This window comes from Pogoniulus pusillus, chromosome Z (genome assembly GCF_015220805.1).
Source record: "Pogoniulus pusillus isolate bPogPus1 chromosome Z, bPogPus1.pri, whole genome shotgun sequence".
In the NCBI taxonomy this organism is placed as follows: domain Eukaryota; kingdom Metazoa; phylum Chordata; class Aves; order Piciformes; family Lybiidae; genus Pogoniulus; species Pogoniulus pusillus.
The window spans coordinates 13,706,885-13,727,006 of record NC_087309.1 but is presented as its reverse complement, the minus strand read 5'-3'; the positions used below and the strand labels follow the sequence as shown (position 1 = coordinate 13,727,006).

Here is a 20,122-nt window from a genome sequence, read left to right as displayed (position 1 = left end):
GCCCATGCCAGGGCAGCAGTGCTCAGGTCTGCAAGGTTTCCCTGTGTTGTTGCCCTTGCAGTCTCAATTGAAGTCACTCTCCATCATTTTTGGAAGGTCATAGAAAGTACCTAAGGATTGGAGGAAAGCCAGCATCTCTCCAATCTTCAGAAAGGGTGAAAAGGAGGACCCAGGACACTACAGGCCATTCAGCCTCACCTCCATCCCTGGAAAGGTGATGAAAGAGCTCATTCAGGAGGTCATCTCTAAGTGTGTTGAGAAGAAGATTATCAGGAATAGTCAGCGTGAATTCGTGAAGGGAAAATCATCCTTGTCCAAACTGATAGCCAACTGTGATGGTGGGACCAGCTGGGTAGGTGAGGGGAGAGCAGCTTTGGCAAGGCTTTTAACACTGTCTCACAGAACGCCCTCAGAGGGAAGCTTAGGGAGTGTGGGTTTGGTGAGTGGTCAGTGAGGTGGATGGAGTACTGTCTGAAGGATGAAGCTCAGAGGATTGTGATCAATGGTGCAGGATCTAGTTGTAGTCCTGCAGCTGCTCCCCAGAGGTCAGAACTGGGTCCAGTTTTGTTCAACATCTTCATCAATGACCTGGAGGAAGGAACAAGGTATAACAAGACTAGGAGGAGTGGCTGACAGCAGAAAGCTGTGTTGCAATTCAGTGAGGCATTGTGCTAGTTTGAAGCAAGCTGGGATGTTTTGGTAACAGAACTAGATAACGGGCAGTGAAATGAAAAACAATTGATGTCAACTTCTCTCACAGTTACGCTGAGAACTCTGGGAAGAAGAAAGACTTTTTCTCCATTTTGTTTCTCACTCTTGCTTTTGCCTTAGACCTGGTCACATCTCATTAACCCTGCTCCTACTAACCTTGCTCCCTAACCTCTTGGCTGCACCTCTCTTCTTCCTGAGAACTGGGGTAAGGTTGAGAGGGCCGGGGGGAGGTGTTGGGGTGGTTTGAGAGCCCCTCCTGGGGACTCAGGTTTCTGGGAGGGGAGTTGTGCTTTTGTATTGTTTATCCTTTGTATATTTCTGTATATAACTGTATATAACTGTATATATTGTAAATAGCTGCTTGTAAATTCTGCTAGCTGTAAATAAATTGCTTCATCTATATTCCCAGGGTCCGTCTGAGTTAGCTGGGGCAAATTCAAAAGTGTGGGGGGGCGGGGTAACCCCCAAACCATCACAGGCATAGACAAGCTGGAGAATTGGGCAGAGGTGAAGCACATGAAGCTAATTCAACAAGGGCAAGCATATAGTCCTGAACCTGGGAAGGAGTAATCCCATGTGTCAGTACAGGGTAGGGGTTGATCTGCTATAGAAAGCTTTGCATAGAAGCACCTGGGAGTGCCTGTGGACAGCAAGGTGAGCCAGCAATGTGCCCTCGTGAGAAAGAAGGATAGTGGTATTCTGGGGTGCATTACAAAGAGTGTGTCCCCTCTGCTCTGCCCTGGAGTATTGTGTCAAATTTTGTGCTTCCCAGTTCAAGAGAGACTCTAAACCACTGGAGAAAGAGTCCACAAATATGATTAGGAGGTTGGAGCATGTCTTTGATGAGGAGAGGCTGAGAGACCTGAGGCTCTTCAGTCTAGAGAAGACTGAGAGAGGATCTTATCCATGGTTGTATCTAAAGACTGGAAGTCAAAAGTGTAGGGCTTGGGCTCTCTTCAGTGGTGGTCAGTGTTAAGACAGGAGGCAGTGGATACAAACAAGGACACAGAAGGTTTCACTTGGAGTTAAGAAGACACTTGATTGTGGGGGTGACTGAGCACTGAAATAGGCTGCCCAAAGAGGTTGTGGAGTCTCCTTCTCTGTGGACTTTCAAAACCCACCTGGACATGTTCCTTTGCAGTCTGATCTAGGTGTGCCTGTGCTAGCATGGGTGGTTGGACTAGGTGACCTCCAGAGGTGTCTTCCAATTCCATGCATTCTTTGATTCTCAGAGGGGCTACTCCATATTCATATGGCAGTGCTGTTGGATAGAACTCCAGAGTCTGGCACAGAGGAGGAGGGGTGTGGGTGCCTGGATTGAATCCAGTCAGAGGCACAGCCAACCTGGCTGGGAAATGCCTCCTCTGAAGTTTTGCTTTGGGTTTCTCCTTCATCGGGGGCTTTAAATTACCACCTTGGATAGGGAGCATTGCTTTCAAAGATCTGTCTTCCAGGAATTGTTTTCTCCACCCTTCTGGATGAGTTCCAGTGTGTTTACACTGTGTTTAAAGACAAATAGGAAATAATTCAGGGTGCCTTTTCCACTTTCCCAACTTAGTTCCTGCTGCCACCAGCTACAGCCACAGTCCAGAGAAGCAGAGCTGGATGCCCCAGCATTTTCAGCTGCTCTCAATTTTTTTCTGAGGGTAGACACTGGGTAAGCAGGGGCCAGGCAAAGCAGGCAGGTCTGTGGGTCCATTGATTCACTGAGTCTTTCTCCACACAACACTGGTGGGTGTTGTAGCATCTCCAGGGTCTCCTCTGAGTGGATCCCCAGGTGTGAGACTGAGAGAGTCAATGGTTTTTCATGAGCCACCTGCAAAGAGAAAGAGAAAATGTCTTTACATTATGAAATAGAAGAATTTGAAAGGGAACTTGAGAAAGATGTTTAGACTCTCACTTCAGCTCTGTTAAAACTCTATCACCCATCTGCCCAGTCATGTGTCTGTCCATCCATCCATCCATCCATCCATCCATCCATCCATCCACTTGCATAGTCATTCATCCTTTCATCTTAATACACTTCCCTTCATCCCATCTGTGCTCATTCAGCCAGCTGTCCATCCATCTGTGATCACACACATTCACTGACCCATCCACTCATCCATCTTCTTGCATACTTCTTCCTGTCTGTCTGCTTATCTATTTTTCCCCTGGTCATTCTAGCTACCCCTTCTCATACAGATGCCTCATCTTAGATGTTCTCCCCTCTTTCTACCTGTTAGTGTACACTTACAGCTTTTTTTTAAGGCACTTAAAACACATTTGTCTGATCAGGACAGTTTCTTAAAGGTCTCCACCCTTGATTAGTGTCTGAAATGATCCTGAGGCATCTCATCAGCATTTTACTCTCTGCAGGACAAATTTTCCCCATCTGTTCTTATCACTCCATTTCCCAAAGGTGCTGTTTGCCTGTCAGGAGTAGGTGCCCTGACAGACTGTCTGCAGGAAGCCCCAGATCTGCCAGGGACTTCTCCAGGGCCAGCTGTACCCTGGAGCTCTCTCCCTTGCAGAAGATGAGCTCAGGCTGTGGTCTTTCACACAAAGAATGGCTGTGTCAGGTGGTCTAGAGAGAGAGAAAAGAGCAGGACAAACATGGAAGAGGCTTCTTCCATCTCTCTCCACCATCAGCTGCCTACAACCTCCACAGACTCCCTGGGCAGATTGGTGTTTTACCTCTTTGGGTGTGTCTTCTACTATAGATTAATAACCATTTCTCCTAGATGTTGACATCCACAGCATCTTACAAACATGGGATTCTGTAACTTGGTCACACTTGGCTTTTGCTTGTTTCCATTGGCTGTCCTTTATTTTACTGGGAGAAGAAGCAAGCAGTCCTCCTCTATTCCTCCTCATCATGTCAGTCATCATTGCTCAGGTGTCTTCATGGAGCAAAGTTGGGGGTGGGTAGGTTCAGACTGGACACGATGAGGAAGTTGTTCAGCATGAGAGTGGTGAGAGCCTGGAATGGGTTGCCCAGGGAGGTGCTTGAGGCCCCATCCCTGGAGGTGTTTAAGGCCAAGCTGGATGAGGCTCTGGGCAGCTTGATCCCTGGGTGTCTGGTTGGAACTAGATGATCCTTGTGGTGTCTTGCAACCCTGACTGATTCTATGATTCTATGATTTTGTCTATCACAGTTGTCTCCTTTCATGGATGAAGGGAATGAGTTTGCCCCTTACATTGGGGCTGTTCTAGCTTTTGCTATTCTTGCTTTCTTTCTCTGCTCTCTTCTCGTCTGAGCTGTGCTCATAATGGTGTAGGAACAGAGTTGTGCATGGCTTTTAGGGTGTGATGTTTCCTGGTTTGTTCTCAGTCCCTTCCTTAACAATTCCCAGCATAGAGCTTTCAGGTTTGATCACAACTGAGCTGATGTTTTCAGGCAAGTGAGTGTAGTGACTTCAAGGTATGTTCCAGTGGATGCTGCAGCTCACTTGGAACTATGAGTGCATAGGGGAAGCAAATATTTGTTTTCCCTGCATGCATCCATCTGTATTTGTCAACATGGTGTTACTGCCTGGTGGGTTTACATCATGATGTCCTTCAGGAATACTTTTGCACCCTGCTGTAATTTGGCTGCCCTGACAGTCTCAGCAGCATATTGTCTCCTCTCACTGTCTCAAACCCCCTTTCCATATGAGTTATAAAGGTGTTGGGCAGCTGTGATCTGAACTTGGCCAGTGACATCTTCTTCTACCACATCTGACCACTTGTCCTCAACTCTGGTTTCCTAACCTTTGACTGCTGTAAATCTTTGCAAGGACTTCCCTTGTGTGTCAGAGCTACTTGGGGTCCTTGGGAAGGACATTGTCAAATGTGTTTTTGAAACCCAGGAGTATTTTGAGAACTGAACCACCACTTTCCCTGTGCACAGAGGCTTTGACACTGTCTGCCACAGCAAACTCCTAACAAGGCTGGCAGCCTATGGCTTGGACACAGACACTCTGTGCTGGGTCAAGAGCTGGCTGGATGGCCAGGCCCAGAGAGTGGTGGAGAATGGTGCCACATCCAGTTGGCATCTGGCACTAGTGGTGTGCCCCAGGGATCAGTGCTGGGCCCAGTCCTGTTTAACATCTTCATTGATGATCTGGGTGAGGGGATCGAGTCCTGCATCAATAAGTTTGCAGATGACACCAAGTTGAAAGCAAGTGTTGGTCTGCTGGAGGGTAGGAGAGCCCTGCAAAGGGACCTGGACAGGCTGGATAGATGGGCACAGTCCAATGCCATAAGATTTAACAAGGCCAAGTGCAGGGTTCTGCACCCTGGCCACAACAACCCCATGCAGCACTACAGGCTGGGGAAAGAGTGGCTGGAGAGCAGCCAGGCAGAGAGGGATCTGGGGATGCTGGTCGACAGTGACTGAACATGAACCAGCAGTGTGCCCAGGTGGCCAAGAAGGCCAACAGTATCCTGCCCTGTATCAGGAATAGCATGGCCAGCAGGACCAGGGAAGTCCTTCTGCCCCTGTACTCAGCACTGGTCAGACCACACCTTGAGCACTGTGTCCAGTTCTGGGCCCCCCAATTTCAGAAAGATTCTGAGGTGCTGGAATGTGTCCAGAAAAGGTCACCAAGGCTGGTGAGGGGCTGGAGCACAGCTCTCTGAAGAGAGGCTGAGGGAGGTTGGGGGTGTTGAGCCTGGAGAAGAGGAGGCTCAGGGGTGCTGCCTCAGGGAGTTGCTGTCTACAACTACCTGAAGGGAGGTTGTAGCCAGGTGTGGTTTGGTCTCTTCTCCCAGGCTACCAGTGACAGAACAAGAGGACACACTCTCAAGCTGCACTAGAGCAGGTTTAGGCTGGATGTTAGGCAGAAGTTCTTCACAGCAAGAGTGATTGGCATTGGAATGGGCTGCCTGGGGAGGTGTTGGAGTCACTGTCCCTGGAAGTGTTTAAAGGCAGGCTGGATGAGGCACTTAGTGCCATGGTTTAGTTATCTCAAAGATAACTTTTCCAACCTGGTTAATTCTGTAATTCTGTAACTGATGAAGCCTTTAAGGAACTTGATGCCTTGCTCATCAGCCTGTCCTACTTTACCCCATGTCATGCACTCACACACCTTTTTTAACTTTGCCACACACAGCTTAGCACAGCCAGTGCAGCAACACGGGAAAGAGTCAGTTGCTAAGGATCATTAATGAATGTCAGTTCAAGCTCCAGCCCAGAAACCTGAGAAAATTCAATTAGGCAGCTGGTGCCCAGTGAGCTGTATTGCACCACTAGCAAGATGCTAAATCAACCAGCTCAGCAAGGTGTCCTGTTATTGTAGAGAGTGAAGGAAAGCCAGGCAGGGAGACAGACAACATAGTATGCACCGAGCAGCTGCCCCTTTCCAAAGCCCAGCATGGGTAGGCTGCAATCCTCCCACCTGGTATCCTAGGCAGGGAAATGCAAGGGTAGCTGCCTACTTCCCACTGCCACCAGTAAATAACTCACATTTTCTGGTGACAAGTCCTGGGGCTCTGTCATCTCTCTACTGCAAGTTTCTGATGTGTGCATTCGGTTTGAATCCTGTGACAAATCACATAGGTGAAGGAGTAGCAGTGGCTTATTGGGGTGGCCATGCTGTGGGGCATCTGGCTGGGTAATCATACATGCAACTCTAGCCTGTCTTCTCCAACGTGAAGATCAGAGGAAAGAATCCTGTAAGATGGAAGTGGTTCAGGAGTTCTGATCCACTGGTCTTTTCCAGCCAATCCAGTCTAATCTAAGATTAAAATAAATCATCACCAGGGTCAGGAGGAGAACTTTGAATCATGGAATCAACCAGGTTGGAAGAGACCTCCATGATCAGCCAGTCCAACACCCAGCCCTAGCCAGTCAACTAGACCATGGCACTAAGTGCCTCATCCAGGCTTTGCTTCAACACCTCCAGTGACGGTGACTCCACTACCTCCCTGGGCAGCCCATTCCAATGCCAATCACTCTCTCTGCCAACAACTTCCTCCTAACATCCAGCCTATACTTTTCCCAGCACAACTTGAGACTGTGTCCCCTTGTTCTGTTGCTGGTTGTCTGGGAGAAGAGACCAACCCCCACCCAGCTACAGCCTCCCTTCAGGTAGTTGTAGACAGCAGTGAGGTCAGCCCTGAGCCTCCTCTTCTCCAGGCTAAACACCCCCAGCTCCCTCAGCCTCTCCTCATAGGGTTTGTGTTCTGATCCACTGGTCTTTTCCAGCCAATCCAGTCTAATCTAAGGTTAAAACACATCATCACCAGGGCCAGGAGGAGAAATTGTGCTTCCCTGGCCACCAACACAGTGCCAGCCCATGTCCTAGTCCTTCTCTCACTTTTCAGACATGAGAGACCATGTCTCCAAGGCATCTGACCTTACCTGTTTTTTAACCCCTTCCTTCCCACAGACAGCCACACCCAGTATGAGCGGGTAGGTGCAGACGTGACCATGAAGTGTGGCTCCATGGACTGGGATGCAGCTGTGACCTGGATGGCCAACGGCACCGACATCGACGAGTCCCACCTGAATGGGTCCTACCTGATCCTGAAGAACGTTGGCCTGACTCAGAGTGGTCAATACTCCTGCTACGAGGGCTCCTCTTGGCACCTTAAATACCAGACCAACCTGAAAGTGGGAAGTGAGTACTTCAACCTGTGACTTTGAGGGGCACAGAACCATGCCCTTTGTTCCTGTATTGACCCTTTACAGCCCTCTCCTGCCACGCCAATCCCTGTGCTTTCAACCCATAGAGTTGCCTGGTGCACTGCACCATAGAAGCTCCCCTGTGTCATACTAATTCCAACAGCAGGATGCTGGAATGATCCCCTCCTGCCCTCAGCTTTACATCAAAGCTGGTAGATTAATTGATACCCCAGGAGTAATCTGGGAGGGAATTATTGCTTTTCTGTCTTGCCCAGTGCCATGACCACCATCCCTGCAGGTGGTAAGAGTTGGGACTGAGCTGCCAGAGGAGGTTGCATCTGGGATGGAGGAGTCCTGGATGGAATTATTACAACATGGCTGTTTCAGAGGAGCAGCCAAAAGGTGGTAGCAGTTGCTGGGTGTTTGCAGGAGCCTGTGTGCACACACAGCTGCATGTTTCCCAGCATTTTGCATATCTTAAGTATGAGATATGCTGATCCGCAGGTCTCAGCGTGGCAGATAAGAGTTGTGCCGTATTTCAGATGATTCTGAGAGCTGATAGCAGCTGGGTGCTTGGTGGGCTGCTGTGTTTGTACAGCTGATAGCAGCTGTATGTTTCACAGCACAGCGACTGCCACTGGCAACAGCGAGCGTCTGCGGGCAGCAGCTGGTATTGCTGGCTGTGGGATGGTGACTGCTGCAGAGGATGCTGTGGGGTGCCACCTGGGAGCCCCACTGTTGTGTAGGTGACCCTGTGTTCCCAGGTTTGTTTGACGTGGCAGAGCCTTTCTCTGTTCTTTGTCTCACCTTCTGCACCTTACATCAAAGACAGGATGGCACTTCGATCCTAGGCTGTGGTCCAGGATCAGAGGGTCACAGAGGGATCAGCCACAGCCTGCATAAGCTATGCAAATCAGGCAGGAGGGTCTCATTGCACCTATAGGTCAGACTGCAGAACTGCAAGTTTCAGAGACACTGCATGTTGTTCAACTGATGGTTTACGGTCTGCTGGGAGGAATCCCAGTACATGGATGAAGAGAAAGAGGAGATTGAAGATGCTAAATTGCAACATGAGAAGCAGGCAAGGAAGGAGCAGTCAGTGTGGCAGGTATGGCAACGAGTGGAGGTCAAGGCTGGGGGCATGACAGACATACAGGCAGACGAATCAGGGGCTCTCAGCTGTGCTGTTGACATAAGGAGCTGTTCACAGGTAGTTTGGAGGCAAGGGAGGCAGCTGCTGGGTGCTATGCAGGCTGCACCTGGAGGAAGCTGCACTGCTCCTCCACTTGGCCACATGTTCACTAGGTGCCATCTGGAGGGAGATCCCAGGCCATGCCAGTGTATGGGGGCCTTCATCCCAGATCATGAAGAAACAAGGGAACCAGGGAGAGGAGTGCAGCCTCCAACCACCCCCTCTGCAGCTGTGGCATGGCTGTGACTTTGCAATGCCTTTTCCATCTGCTAAGCACCTTGCTGATAGTAAGCTCTGTCAATCCACTCAGGGACTTGTGGGAATTGCTCAGCTAGAGTCCAAATCATGCTGTTTTCTGCTACCACATGTTGCTATCTGTTGGAAGCTCACAGGCTCTCTGAGCAATAGGCTGAGGAGCCTGGTTGGACACTGCAAGGAACACCAGCCCCAGGGGAGGGATGGCAAATAAATAAGTGAATGCCTGGTGTTAACACAATTAAGTATGCAAGGAACTAATCAGGTGAGACAGTTCTAGTGGTAATTAATTTAATTGCTTGAATTTTAATTTAATGTTCTCCTTGAGATTTCATTTCCAAGCACTGCCATCCCCAGGCCCCACCTCCACCTCCTCCAACTTTCCTACTTCCATAGAGCATAATTTTATTCCCTGGATGTATTGCTGTTGCTGAAGAGGAGCAGGTTTGGGAGCATCCCAGGAGGAGATGGGGATAGAGGTGAAGATGGAGATAAATGAAGGTGGAGATGACATGGATATGAGTATGGTGATGAAGGTGGAGATGAGCAGCTCATGGGAAGCATAGAATCAACCAGGTTGGAAGAGACCTCCAGGATCATCCAGTCCAACCTAGCACCCAGCCCTATCCAGTCAACTAGACCATGGCACTAAGTGCCTCATCCAGGCTTTGCTTCAACATCTCCAGGGATGGTGACTCCACCACCTCCCTGGGCAGCTCATTCCAATGCCAATCACTCTCTGTCAAGAGCTTCCTCCTAACATCCAGCCTAGACCTTCCCTGGCACAACTTGAGACTGTGTCCCCTTGTTCTGTTGCTGGTTGCCTGGGAGAAGACACCAACCCCCACCTGGCTACAGCCTCCTTTCAGGTAGGGAGACAGCAACGAGGTCACCTCTGAGCCTACTCTTCTCCAGGCTGAGCAATCCCAGCTCCCTCAGCCTCTCCTCACAAGGCTGTGTTCCAGGCCTTTCACCAGCTTCCTTGCCCTTCTCTGGACACCTTCCAGTATCTCAACATCTCCCTTGAGTTGAGTGGCCCAGAATTTGCAGAGGTTTGCAGCATGGCCCTGTGATAGCTTCTGTGGTGCAGCTGAATGTACTGGGAGCCTAAACCTGGGATTTGAGGTGTCTTGGACTAGTTTTGTTTGGGAAGATAAATGGAAACAGGCCTGAGCCTTCATATTCCCCTCTTATTGGGGCAACAAGAAAGATGACAGCAGCAGCAGTGAAGGTTTTAGGGGATACATGCAGAAGAGTGGTAGGGATATCATTAAATAAGTGATGGTACCAGCAGCATGTCTCCCAAATAAGGCAGGGGCACTCCTGGGCAGAGAACGCTGTAAGAAGGATGTGAGGAGGGAGCAGAGAAGCAGTGAGGACCAGGAAACGGTGTCAATTAGCAAAATGAGCTCTGTCTTGGGAGTCAGCAAGCACAGGGATAAAGGGAGGCCTACCAGGAGTCAAGCTGAGTGAGAGCTTTCAAAGGAAACGAAAAGGAGGGCTAGCTGTGTAAATATGGAGCAAACGAGGAGAGAAAAGCAGAGCTGGCTCTGCAGCCAGGTTTCAGGGGAGATTAAAGGTAAGCTTAGCAGAGCTCTGTCCTGAACAGACCCCGCTGGGTCTGAGCAGCAATGCTGAGAGTGAGGGCAGGGCAGGCTGGGGGAGAGGAAGGGAGATAAAACCTGGAAGCAGTCCTCCAGTCTGGAGGCACCTTCAAAGAAAACAACACTTTGAAGGCTTAGAGAGCACCTCATCCCCAGGTGGGGACTGCTGCTGCTCATTAGCAGCAGAGAGGTCAGTGGTGGCACCCTGTGCTGTGGGGAGAGGAGACATGTCTCCTGTGCTTGAGAGAAAGAAAAAATGCTTATCAGACAGCCTGACCCCACAGCACAGCAGGGCTGTGTGGCACACTCAGAAGAAGGAGCAATTAAAGACACGGAGACAAATGGAAAATGGGAGGAAAATGCAAGGGAGAATTGCCAGGGATATATCACACCAGATTAATGTGATAGCTCTCTTTGATAAGGGGTCTGATTTCCACAGCCCAGAAATGTGGTCAATGTAATCTGTCTTGTCTTCAGCAAAGTGTTTGCTATGATGCCACGTGGGAAATTATGAGTTAAACACAAGAAAATGTGGGTTAGTACAAGAGTTGGAACACAGCTTAGGAAATGCCTAAAAGGGATCAGATTGTACTGAAAGGGGAGCTGCTGGGTGGGATGGCTTCAGCATCTGTCTTTGGACCCCTCTCAATGGTGTTTCCCATAATGACTAGCCCACAAGGACCAGTGAGCCTCTAGTGGGATGTGCCAGTGGCTGTGTGGGCACCTGGGGATTTATGGGGATAGGATGTCATGCTGGAGGGGCCAGAGTGCTACAGAATGCTGCAAAAGGCACAGTGTGCAAGAAGGTGTCTCATTAGTGTGCATCAGCAGGTGGGCAGGAGGACATGGGTAGCTGAAATGATCCTTTGGGGGTGGGTTTGTCAGCCAGGTCCACATCATGGGAGATGTGGCTGGGGAGCCCAGCAGCACGCTGCAGAGACTGGGGGTAGCCAGGCTGTTTCACCACCTGCAGAGGCAGGAACATTGACACATATGCAGTGAGGACTTGTGTGCATCCAGGGATAGGGTGATCAACAGATGGAAGCCTGCTGAGGACAAAGTCCCCCCACGGGCTTGCTTATCCTTAAGGTTACCAGATCAGCCATCTCTAGGACATACACCATCTCAAGCACAAACCAGCCCAAGGTGGGCTCCCTCTCCTGGGAGGCTCCAAGCAGCAGTCTGTTGCTCTGTCTCCTTTTTTCAAGCAGCTGAGCAGGGGGGGAAGCACAGGAGAGTTACCAGGATGCTCTGTGTTTATTTCCAATGGATCACCTGCTCAGCAGCCTGGACACCAGTGGGTGCCCACACATGGCCAGAAGCAGCAAACAACAGAGCCAGGGCTTTTTGCCCACTGGGCATTCCTGGCCCGAGCCTAGGGCTGAGCATCAGGAGCAGGCAGGAGAGGGAGGAAGGCTGTGGGTACCAGGAGCACAACACTGGGCTCCCGGCTGCCCCCATGAGCCACGGCTCTGCATTTGGAAACGCGTGGCCGGGGGGCCTGGGGATGGATATAACAAAGGCATTGGGAAATAATGCGCTCTTGAGGTTTGGCACAGAGCTCCATGCATTACAGAATGTTATAAAAATACTACTAATGGGCCAGAGAGGAGTGGAAATGCGCAGCAGAAAGGCTGCCAGAAGCTGGAGAGCGCACATGGGAGCAGGGAGGCCTTATGTGCAAAGAGGGGAGGGAGGGAAGCAGCCAGGGCAGGCATCTGTCCCTTTCTAACCTGCTTATCTCCATCCTGACCTGATGGCTCTGCCCGTTTGTACTGCTCCCTTCACCCCTCTGCCTGAAGGCAGTGAAGATGCCCAAGCACTGCTGACTGTGATGCTGACCCACCCTCACTCTGCCTCCTGCCTGATGAGGCTGATAGCCCGGGGTGCAGGCAGGGATGGGGTCTGCAAAGGAAAGAAAATACATCAAAATCCCCCCAGCAGCCAGGACACGGCTCAGGATGCAGGCAGGGTAACTGCCCTCCACATCACAGTGCTGTCATGGGGGTTCGTAGCCTGGTATTAGCCCCAGCTCTACCGCATGGGCAACGCTGGCTCGCAGAAGATGGTGGGAAAGGGACTGGCAAAGGGCAAGCAGCTCCAGGCTGGCTTCCTTCTTCCATGTCTGTCACTGCAGTGGCTGGCAAGAGAAAGGGGAAAAAACATGCGGTTTGACAGAAAACAACATGGAAAAACAACCAAATTAACAGAAACACAAACAAAGCAAAACCAGAGAGAGGGAGGGGGGAAGGGACACAGCAACAGGAACCACATGTGAGCAGGGAGGCCGGGGAGAGCCCAAGTGTGTCCTCTGGCCTGATTAGCAAGCGATCAAACATCAGCCACTAATAAATAATCAGAACCTCCCTTTTCTCTGCCTTAGAAGTCACTTTCCTCCCAGCTGGGTTCCAGCTGCAACTGGAGGGTTGGAGTGGAGCTTGCATCTCTTTCTTGTTGTTGTTGTTGTTGTTGTTGTAACTTTTTTCACCATTCAAAATGAAGAAGAAACAAAGAAAGAAACAACCTCTAGATATAAGGCATGCATCTCTGGCTCTCTGGAAGAAGAATGAGCATCCCCATCGTGGGCACTGGCTAAAGAGTGGAGGAAGGCAGTGCCTGCAGCCAGCAGGCAGTCTGGCTGCCTGCTTCCATAGGTTGGTTTGGTGGGGAAAACTACAGGAGGACACTGCCAACACGTCAGCTTGGGGAAACAGGTTTGACTGGCTCCAGCAGCCAGTCAGGGTGATGCCTCTGCCTCAGAGTAGGGTGCCACAGCCACAGGTCGAGCCCGTGCTCCTGTTGCTGGCACAGATGCTGATGAAGGAGCACAGGCTCAGGATCAGTCCATGCAGATATTTCTCTGCTTGTGTCCAGTGATCTATGACGCAGGACTTGTTTTTTTTCAGAAAGTCTTTTTGATGGATTTTTCCCTTATGAACTTGTCCAATCCCTTCCCACAGCCATGTAAACTGAGGCTATTTCGAGAACAGCAAGTTAAACATGACTGCAACCATTCCCTGGCACCAAGGCCAGCTGGCAGGGAGCAGCACCCACCCTTGCAATTCATCCCTCTCACCCTCCAGATGTTCTTCTGCCCCTTGGGGACAGCGCTGTGCACAGTCAGCCCTAAAGCTCTGCCCAGGCAGTTCTTGGGGCAGGACTACCTTAACCTGGACCAAGCCCATGGCAGGGGTGGAGCTAGTAAATGTAAGCACCTGTCTCTGACATTCCAGCACTGGGAGATGCACCCCAGAGCTGTTTGGTTTATTGCTATCCATGTGGTTAGCTTTTCCCCACATGCCTGCAGTACTGGGAGCTGGGTAGGTGCAGTGACTCTCAGGGGACTTGAAGTACAAACATCACTCCCTATTTCCCAAGAGCCATGGGGAGGGAGTATTACAGAGGAGGTCCAAGCAGATTGCCAAGATTGCTTTGTTCATTGCATGGTGCATGCAGGCTTTCCAATCACTCTCTCTCTGTGCTGAGCTGTTTGTTTGTGGCTGGGAAAACTCAGCGGCTGAACTTTGCTTCCTGTGCCCAGATCTTGGGTCTTGGGCCACCTGGGAGCTGAAAAGGCAGGCAGGGTAACAGTACTCCTGTTGCCATCACAGCTTTTTAAGGAGAAAGCAAAAAAAAAAAAAAAACCCAAAACAAAAAACCCAACCAAACCCCAACCAACCCACCCAAAACCCCCACCGTGCTCCCAAATGCAATTAGTCCTAATCGAATTAGGAGCTGGACTAGAAAAACAAACACATTTGCAGGCAGCAGGTGACCTTTCTGCCCCGTCCAGCAGGACGCAGGCGGCCGCACGGCAGCGGGAAGGGCTGAATGGAGCTGTGCCCTGTGGCCTCCCCGTGTGCACCACTCACACGCTTGCCCCCGCGCCTGCATGCACCCGCGCCCTGCTGCGTTTCTCCTGTCCTTCCCTTCGCTGGGCTGGGCAGCCTGCCCAGCTGCAGCATAGCAGAGTGATGCTTCTTTGGCTTGCTGCATAAAATATGATAATCTGGGGCAGCCAGTGTCAGAAACAATAAAAATACTCCCTCTCCCATCCTTGCGGCCCCCAGCTTCGTGCGGGGAAGCTGGGGGTGGAGAGGAGCGCGCGGCAGTGGGGTAAACGGAGAGGCACGTGGCATTTATTAGGTGCCGTGGCATGGGGCCATGGTGCTGCTGCCCGTGCCTGTGCCCTGGCTCAGTGAGCCCCACGGAGCCCTTGCCCAAGGGATGAGCATGCCTGGGAGGCAGCCAGCATGTGTGAGATCCTGTGTCCCAAGAGCCCCGCTGGTAGCTGAAGGGATGTGGTCCCATGGTTAACCTCACTGGCCAAAGTGCTCCCTCTGGATTGGGTGCTGTGGAGAGCTCATAGCTTCACTCATACGCTGGCAGGAGATCTGTATGGCATGAAAGCACTGAGAAGTAACGAACATGGTCACATCTTTGCCAGCTCATTCCCCAGGGAAGGGCAGAGGTGAGGGTGTGCTGTGGTTACCAGTATCAGAGAGACATAGGAATGAAGCATCCGTTAGAGGGAGGGTGCTCAAGGTGTAAGGACCTCCCTAGTGAGCAACTAGCAGTGTCCTAAGCTTTGTCCCTGCGAGTGAAGCAAGCTCAGAGGCTCACTGCTCAGATAAGTGTGGGGCAGGAGGACAGCCTGGCTCCTCTTCCATGTCGTGTCCCGGCAGCTGCTGAGCTGGAGAAGAGGGAAAAGGGCCTTAGGGCTTGGCAGCTTCCTGAGAAACCCTTCCCCATCCTTGTCCTCGCCTAACACTAATGCCGAAGGCTGCGTGCAGCAGCGCAGTGTCCTGTGTCCTGGATGGATGGCAATACAGCCTTCTCCCACTCTCCTGAGGTTTGTTTATCCTCCTTAGCATGACAAAAACAGCCCTCTAATTGAAGAAGTCCAATTCCAGTCTAAACAGCTTCCCACAGCCCCCTGCTTCACAGTCCTGTGAATTAGGGATGCCCAGGGCTGGGAGAAAAAAGCCTCTTTGGCTGGTGAGCAGTGGCCATGAACCGGGATTGTGTCTGCCAGAGGGAGTGGAGGAGACACACACTGGTTTCTGCACCAGGAAGGATTTTGTCTCGGCTGCTCTTAAGTACCCCTTGTCAAAATATTTGTCATGAGCTTCCTGCTGCCTGCCGGTGGTGGGTCCCCAGCTTCAAGGGCTCTGGAACAAGAAGGACCAGCCAGGATGCAGTCATCTCCTGTCACTGCAACCATGAGATAGGGAGCAAAGAGGTTACAGAATCACAGAATGCCAGGTTGGAAGGGATCCCAAGCATCACCTAGTCCAACTTTCCTAGCTGATGGTATAATTTAAATAAGATGACCCAACACCCTGCCAAGCTGAGTCTTAAAATTGCCCAGTATGAGGGAATCCACTGCATCCCTCGGGAGATTATTGCAGTGTCCATGCTTTGTTTGTGAATGCTGCTTTTCCCTTTCCATCCGTGGCTGTGCACAGCTGTGGCACCTAAAGAAAACCACAGTCATGCTTCCCAGATGATGCCAAAAGGAAAACCCCTCCCTATGACACCAGCACGGGGAAGAGCCCTTGCCTATCATTGGCCACATGTGCCCATGTCTAGAGGGACCTAGGCCAAATTGTCTTATGAGGGGTGGGAATGCATTGCAGTGGAGTCTACTGTGGGCTTATTCCTTCCACCTGGAAGGTGAGGAGATAGGGGGCACCAACAAATCCTCGTGTTTTCCCAGCTTCCAGCACTTCTCCATCCCTCTCTCAAACTGCTGCTGATGGCTGGGAAATGTTGCAGGGCCCAGGCAGGCAGTGAGGACCTGGTTGAGGCTGTAACAGGGTCAGGCCAGGACCAAGTGTACTTCAGTGTGAAAGATATCATCATTATGGTTTCCCAAGTCGATGCATCTGCTGTAAATAATTAAGCAACATAGATATGTGCTAACAGCATGTCAGGGTGGGGAGGAGAGGGAGCAGAGTTTGGGGTCTGGAAAGCTAGGAGAGGTGCTGGGAATAAAGTGAGATTATTTTCCTCTCATTAGCAGGACAGGGTGGTGTCTCCCTCCGGAAAAGGAGTCAGAGGGTTCCCATGCCCGATGGATCCCTTCTCTCCCTGGTCCCCTCCCAAGCTGTCAGCATTGGTACCAGAGGCAACTGCAGGACAATTTCCAGTTGCTCTTGCTCCAAGCACTTTAATGCTGTTTAAACAATTATGCAGTTGATAAATTTTGACAAGAAGAGATAGAAATAGCCTGGGAGAGCCATGCTGTAGAAATGGTCTAAACAGATGTCCCTTTTCTCCCCCCCGCCTCTGCTCCCTGGGGGTCTTTATCATTTGCTGCCAACTAAACAAGACAGTGTTTGCATGAGTTTGGATGGTGGGGAGGGGGAGAAAAATGTCTTATTAAAATGGTTCACAATACCATCCCTAGGCCATTTTTTTTCTCTCCAGGATGGTCTCTGCAGTGATGTGAGCCATGCACAGCCTGCTGTGTCCAGTTGTGGCTAATGCCAGGCTATTGGTTCCTCTCCCCACCAGCTCAGATTGGACAGCCAGGCTGCTGGTGATTCAGGGGAGGGAGGGGGGTGCACAGCATTTGCCAAAAGCAAGTGAGCAATGACAACCTGCTCTGCCAAGCCACATAGAGAAATCTGGTCCCACTCTGAGGACAAGCAGAGACAAACAGTGCCTGTGCAGAACTTCATGTGGCAGTGACCAGCAGTGGCTTCCCAGAGCTCCAGTTTGTGAAGAGAGATGTGGAGGATAGAGCAACCACAACACTAGGGCTGGCTACAGTCAGGTCCACAGAGGAAGCTTGATGTCCTGCATAGCTGAGCTCAGATGTGTAGGGTGAGGTTATGGGTGCTGCTGTTCATCTCTGGACACCAGGATATCACTCAATGGGTCAGGAGGCCAGGAGCTACAACTTGGCACTGTATTTTCACTCATGTTGGGCTGCCTTGTTCCAAGTGCTCCCAACTCCAGATGTCTTTGCTTGCTACAGCCTTCTAGTGTGTGCTGAGCACACCCCAACTCAGTGTGTGTTCCACAAGGAGCAGCCTTGCACAGTGTGGGATGTCAGATATTGCAGGTGCATGCACCCCATCTTCTTCATCAAGGAAGAAAGCAGACAGCTGTGAGCAGCTTTTTTGGCTACTTTCTTCTTTCTGGATGCTGTGCAGCCTGTGTTGGTCAGAGATTTGCCTGAGCACAGAGCAGAGGGTGCTGGGCAGAAAGATGCTCTTGCAGATGTATCTGTGCAAGAGTCTGTCTGGGGCATGACAACCTGCCCGTGTGTACCTGTGCCTTGCTGCCCACACACTGCAGAGCCCTGTGTGTACAGTGGTGTGGTTTCATGGCCCAGCAGGCAGCTAGTTGCTTCAAAGGTAGTATGCAGTGGATTCGGATGTGCCTTTGCAAAAAGAGGCACCTTCATATTTCCTGCTTGACTAATGCATAGAACTCCAGTGATGGATCCGAGTCTGCTGTCTGCATAGGGACCCAAGTTGCACCCTCTCCCCTCTTTGGCTGACTTTACTGAGTCACCATCCATGGGCAACTGTTCTCTGCCAAGTTGTTTTTTTTCCTCATCAACTTATTCCTCTTGTTCTTGCTTTGTCTTTACTGAAACTCAAGGGTGCAGATTCCAGTGCTGCACTGGGGACACAGGGCAGCCCCTGTCACCTCCCATACCCTGCCTCTGCCACCTTCCATTTCCCACCCCTGCCAGAGAGAAGTGCTCCTCACTAGAGTGCAGTACAGTCAGAGCCTAAGTGAAAAGGCAGAAGAGGAAATTGAGGCACAGACTAGGGAGCAATATCCTAAAGCAACACAACTGGGCTGAGAAAACAGACTGGTGATTCAGTGGGACAGCACATGGGCAGCTGACCTGGAGGCATTGCCCATGGGCAACCTCCACACCTGCTGCCATTTCTGCAACAGCCTCCATCTTCTAGCATTTCCTCCCACAGCTCTTCCTCCTCCTGCTACTCAGCCAAATAAAGCAGAGCTGGCTTATGCCTGGCTGGCTGGCATGTAAGTTTGCTTCTGCTTCCTTCTGCCCCCTACAAATAGGTCCCAGTCTGCAGCAGGAAGATGGAGCTGTGAAGCCCAGGGAGGGGCAGAGTCCCATATCTCTGCTTGAACTGCTGCATTGAATGTAAATGGTGACATGAAGTCCAAAATCAGATTCTCGCATAATTCCTGGAGTAGAGAGCATGGGTGAAGGTACCTGCTTCCCATAGCCACCCAGGTGGGACAACACTGCTCGGTTGTGAGGCTCTGCAAGACTACCAGGCTGCTACCTACTGCAAGTGTTGGTAGTGACAGGTGGCTTTTTCAAACCAGGTTTGCTGTGCTGGATCAGTAGGAGAGCCCTGCAGAGGGACCTGGAGAGGCTGGATGGGTGGGCAGAGGCCAATGGGATGAGACTGAACAAGGCCAAGTGCAGGGTTCTGCACTTTGGCCACAACAACCCCAAGCAGCACTACAGGCTGGGGACTGAGTGGCTGGAGAGCAGCCAGGAGGAAAGGGACCTGGGGGTACTGATAGATAGTAGCTGAAGATGAGCCAGCAGTGTGCCCAGGTGGGCAGGAGAGCCAATGGCATCGTGGCCTGCATTAGGAAGAGTGTGGCCAGTAGGACAAGGGAGGTTATTCTTCCCCTGTCCTCAGCACTGGTCAGGCCACACCTTGAGTGCTGTGTCCAGTTCTGGGCCACTCAATTCAAGAGAGATGTTGAGATGCTGGAATATGTCCAGAGAAGGGCAACAAAGCTGGTGGGGGGCCTGGAACACAAACCCTGTGAGGAGAGGCTGAGGGAGCTGGGGGTGTTTAGTCTGGAGAAGAGGAGGCTCAGAGGTGACCTCATTGCTGTCTACAACTACCTGAAGGGAGGTTGTAGCCAGGTGGGGGTTGGCCTCTTCTCCCAGGCAACCAGCAACAGAACAAGGGGACACAGTCTCAAGTTGTGCCAGGGTAGGTCTAGGCTGGATGTTAGGAGGAAGTTGTTGGCAGAGAGAGTGATTGGCATTGGAATGGGCTGCCCAGGGAGGTGGTGGAGGCACCATCCCTTGAGGTGTTCAAGCAAAGCCTGGATGAGGCACTTAGTGCCATGGTCTAGTTGACTGGCTAAGGCTGGGTGCTAGGTTGGACTGGCTGATCTTGGAGGTCTCTTCCAACCTGGTTGATTCTATGATTCTATGAAGCATCACTCAAGTTTTTTAGCTTCTAAGTCAGTATTTGTGGGTGTGATTTTTGCCATAGCGGTGTGGTCACTGTGGCATCAGTCCACAGAGGATGCTCAAGTTTTTGTCCGGAAGTGAAAAAGAGTGGTGGGACTTACTCAGGGGTGTTAAAATGCTCACAAAGCTGGTGTGACACAGCCATTGTGGACACCATTTTGCTTTATTTTCTTCTCCTGATTCCCTGTGTCTCAGTGACTGCTGGATTAGAGCACCCCTCAGGGATGGGTCTCACTTGGGGCAAGCACAGCAGCTGCCCAGGGGTGGTGGCAGTGTGAGGTGTGTGCTGTCACACTCCTCTAGGCCTTCCTTATGCTGAAAAAAAGGCAAAACTGGGGAAAACACAGAAGACATCTCTTGCAGGAAGGTGTCAGGGTCAAGACATCCCAAACTGTGAGTTTATATTGTGGCAGTCTGTCCAGAAAGACCATTCTGGGGCCTTTGGAGCCAAGAGTGAGCCAGCTTTGCCAAATGCTCCATATGTACAACAAAGAAACAATTTTTACCTCCTTGCAAAGTGGTCCTGGGATGTTACAAGAGCAGTAACT

General features: G+C 51.0%; 1 protein-coding gene across 30 annotated transcripts in view; it reads left to right on the top strand.

The window, feature by feature from the left end:
- Positions 1–20,122, top strand: part of CNTFR (ciliary neurotrophic factor receptor) — a 274,938-nt gene that overhangs the window by 196,059 nt on the left and 58,757 nt on the right. For all 30 annotated transcript variants that reach the window (XM_064140049.1, XM_064140050.1, XM_064140044.1 and 27 more), the window contains one exon: positions 7,065–7,295. In XM_064140049.1, coding sequence (XP_063996119.1) covers positions 7,065–7,295 — 231 coding nt within the window. The remainder of the gene's footprint in view (positions 1–7,064; positions 7,296–20,122) is intronic.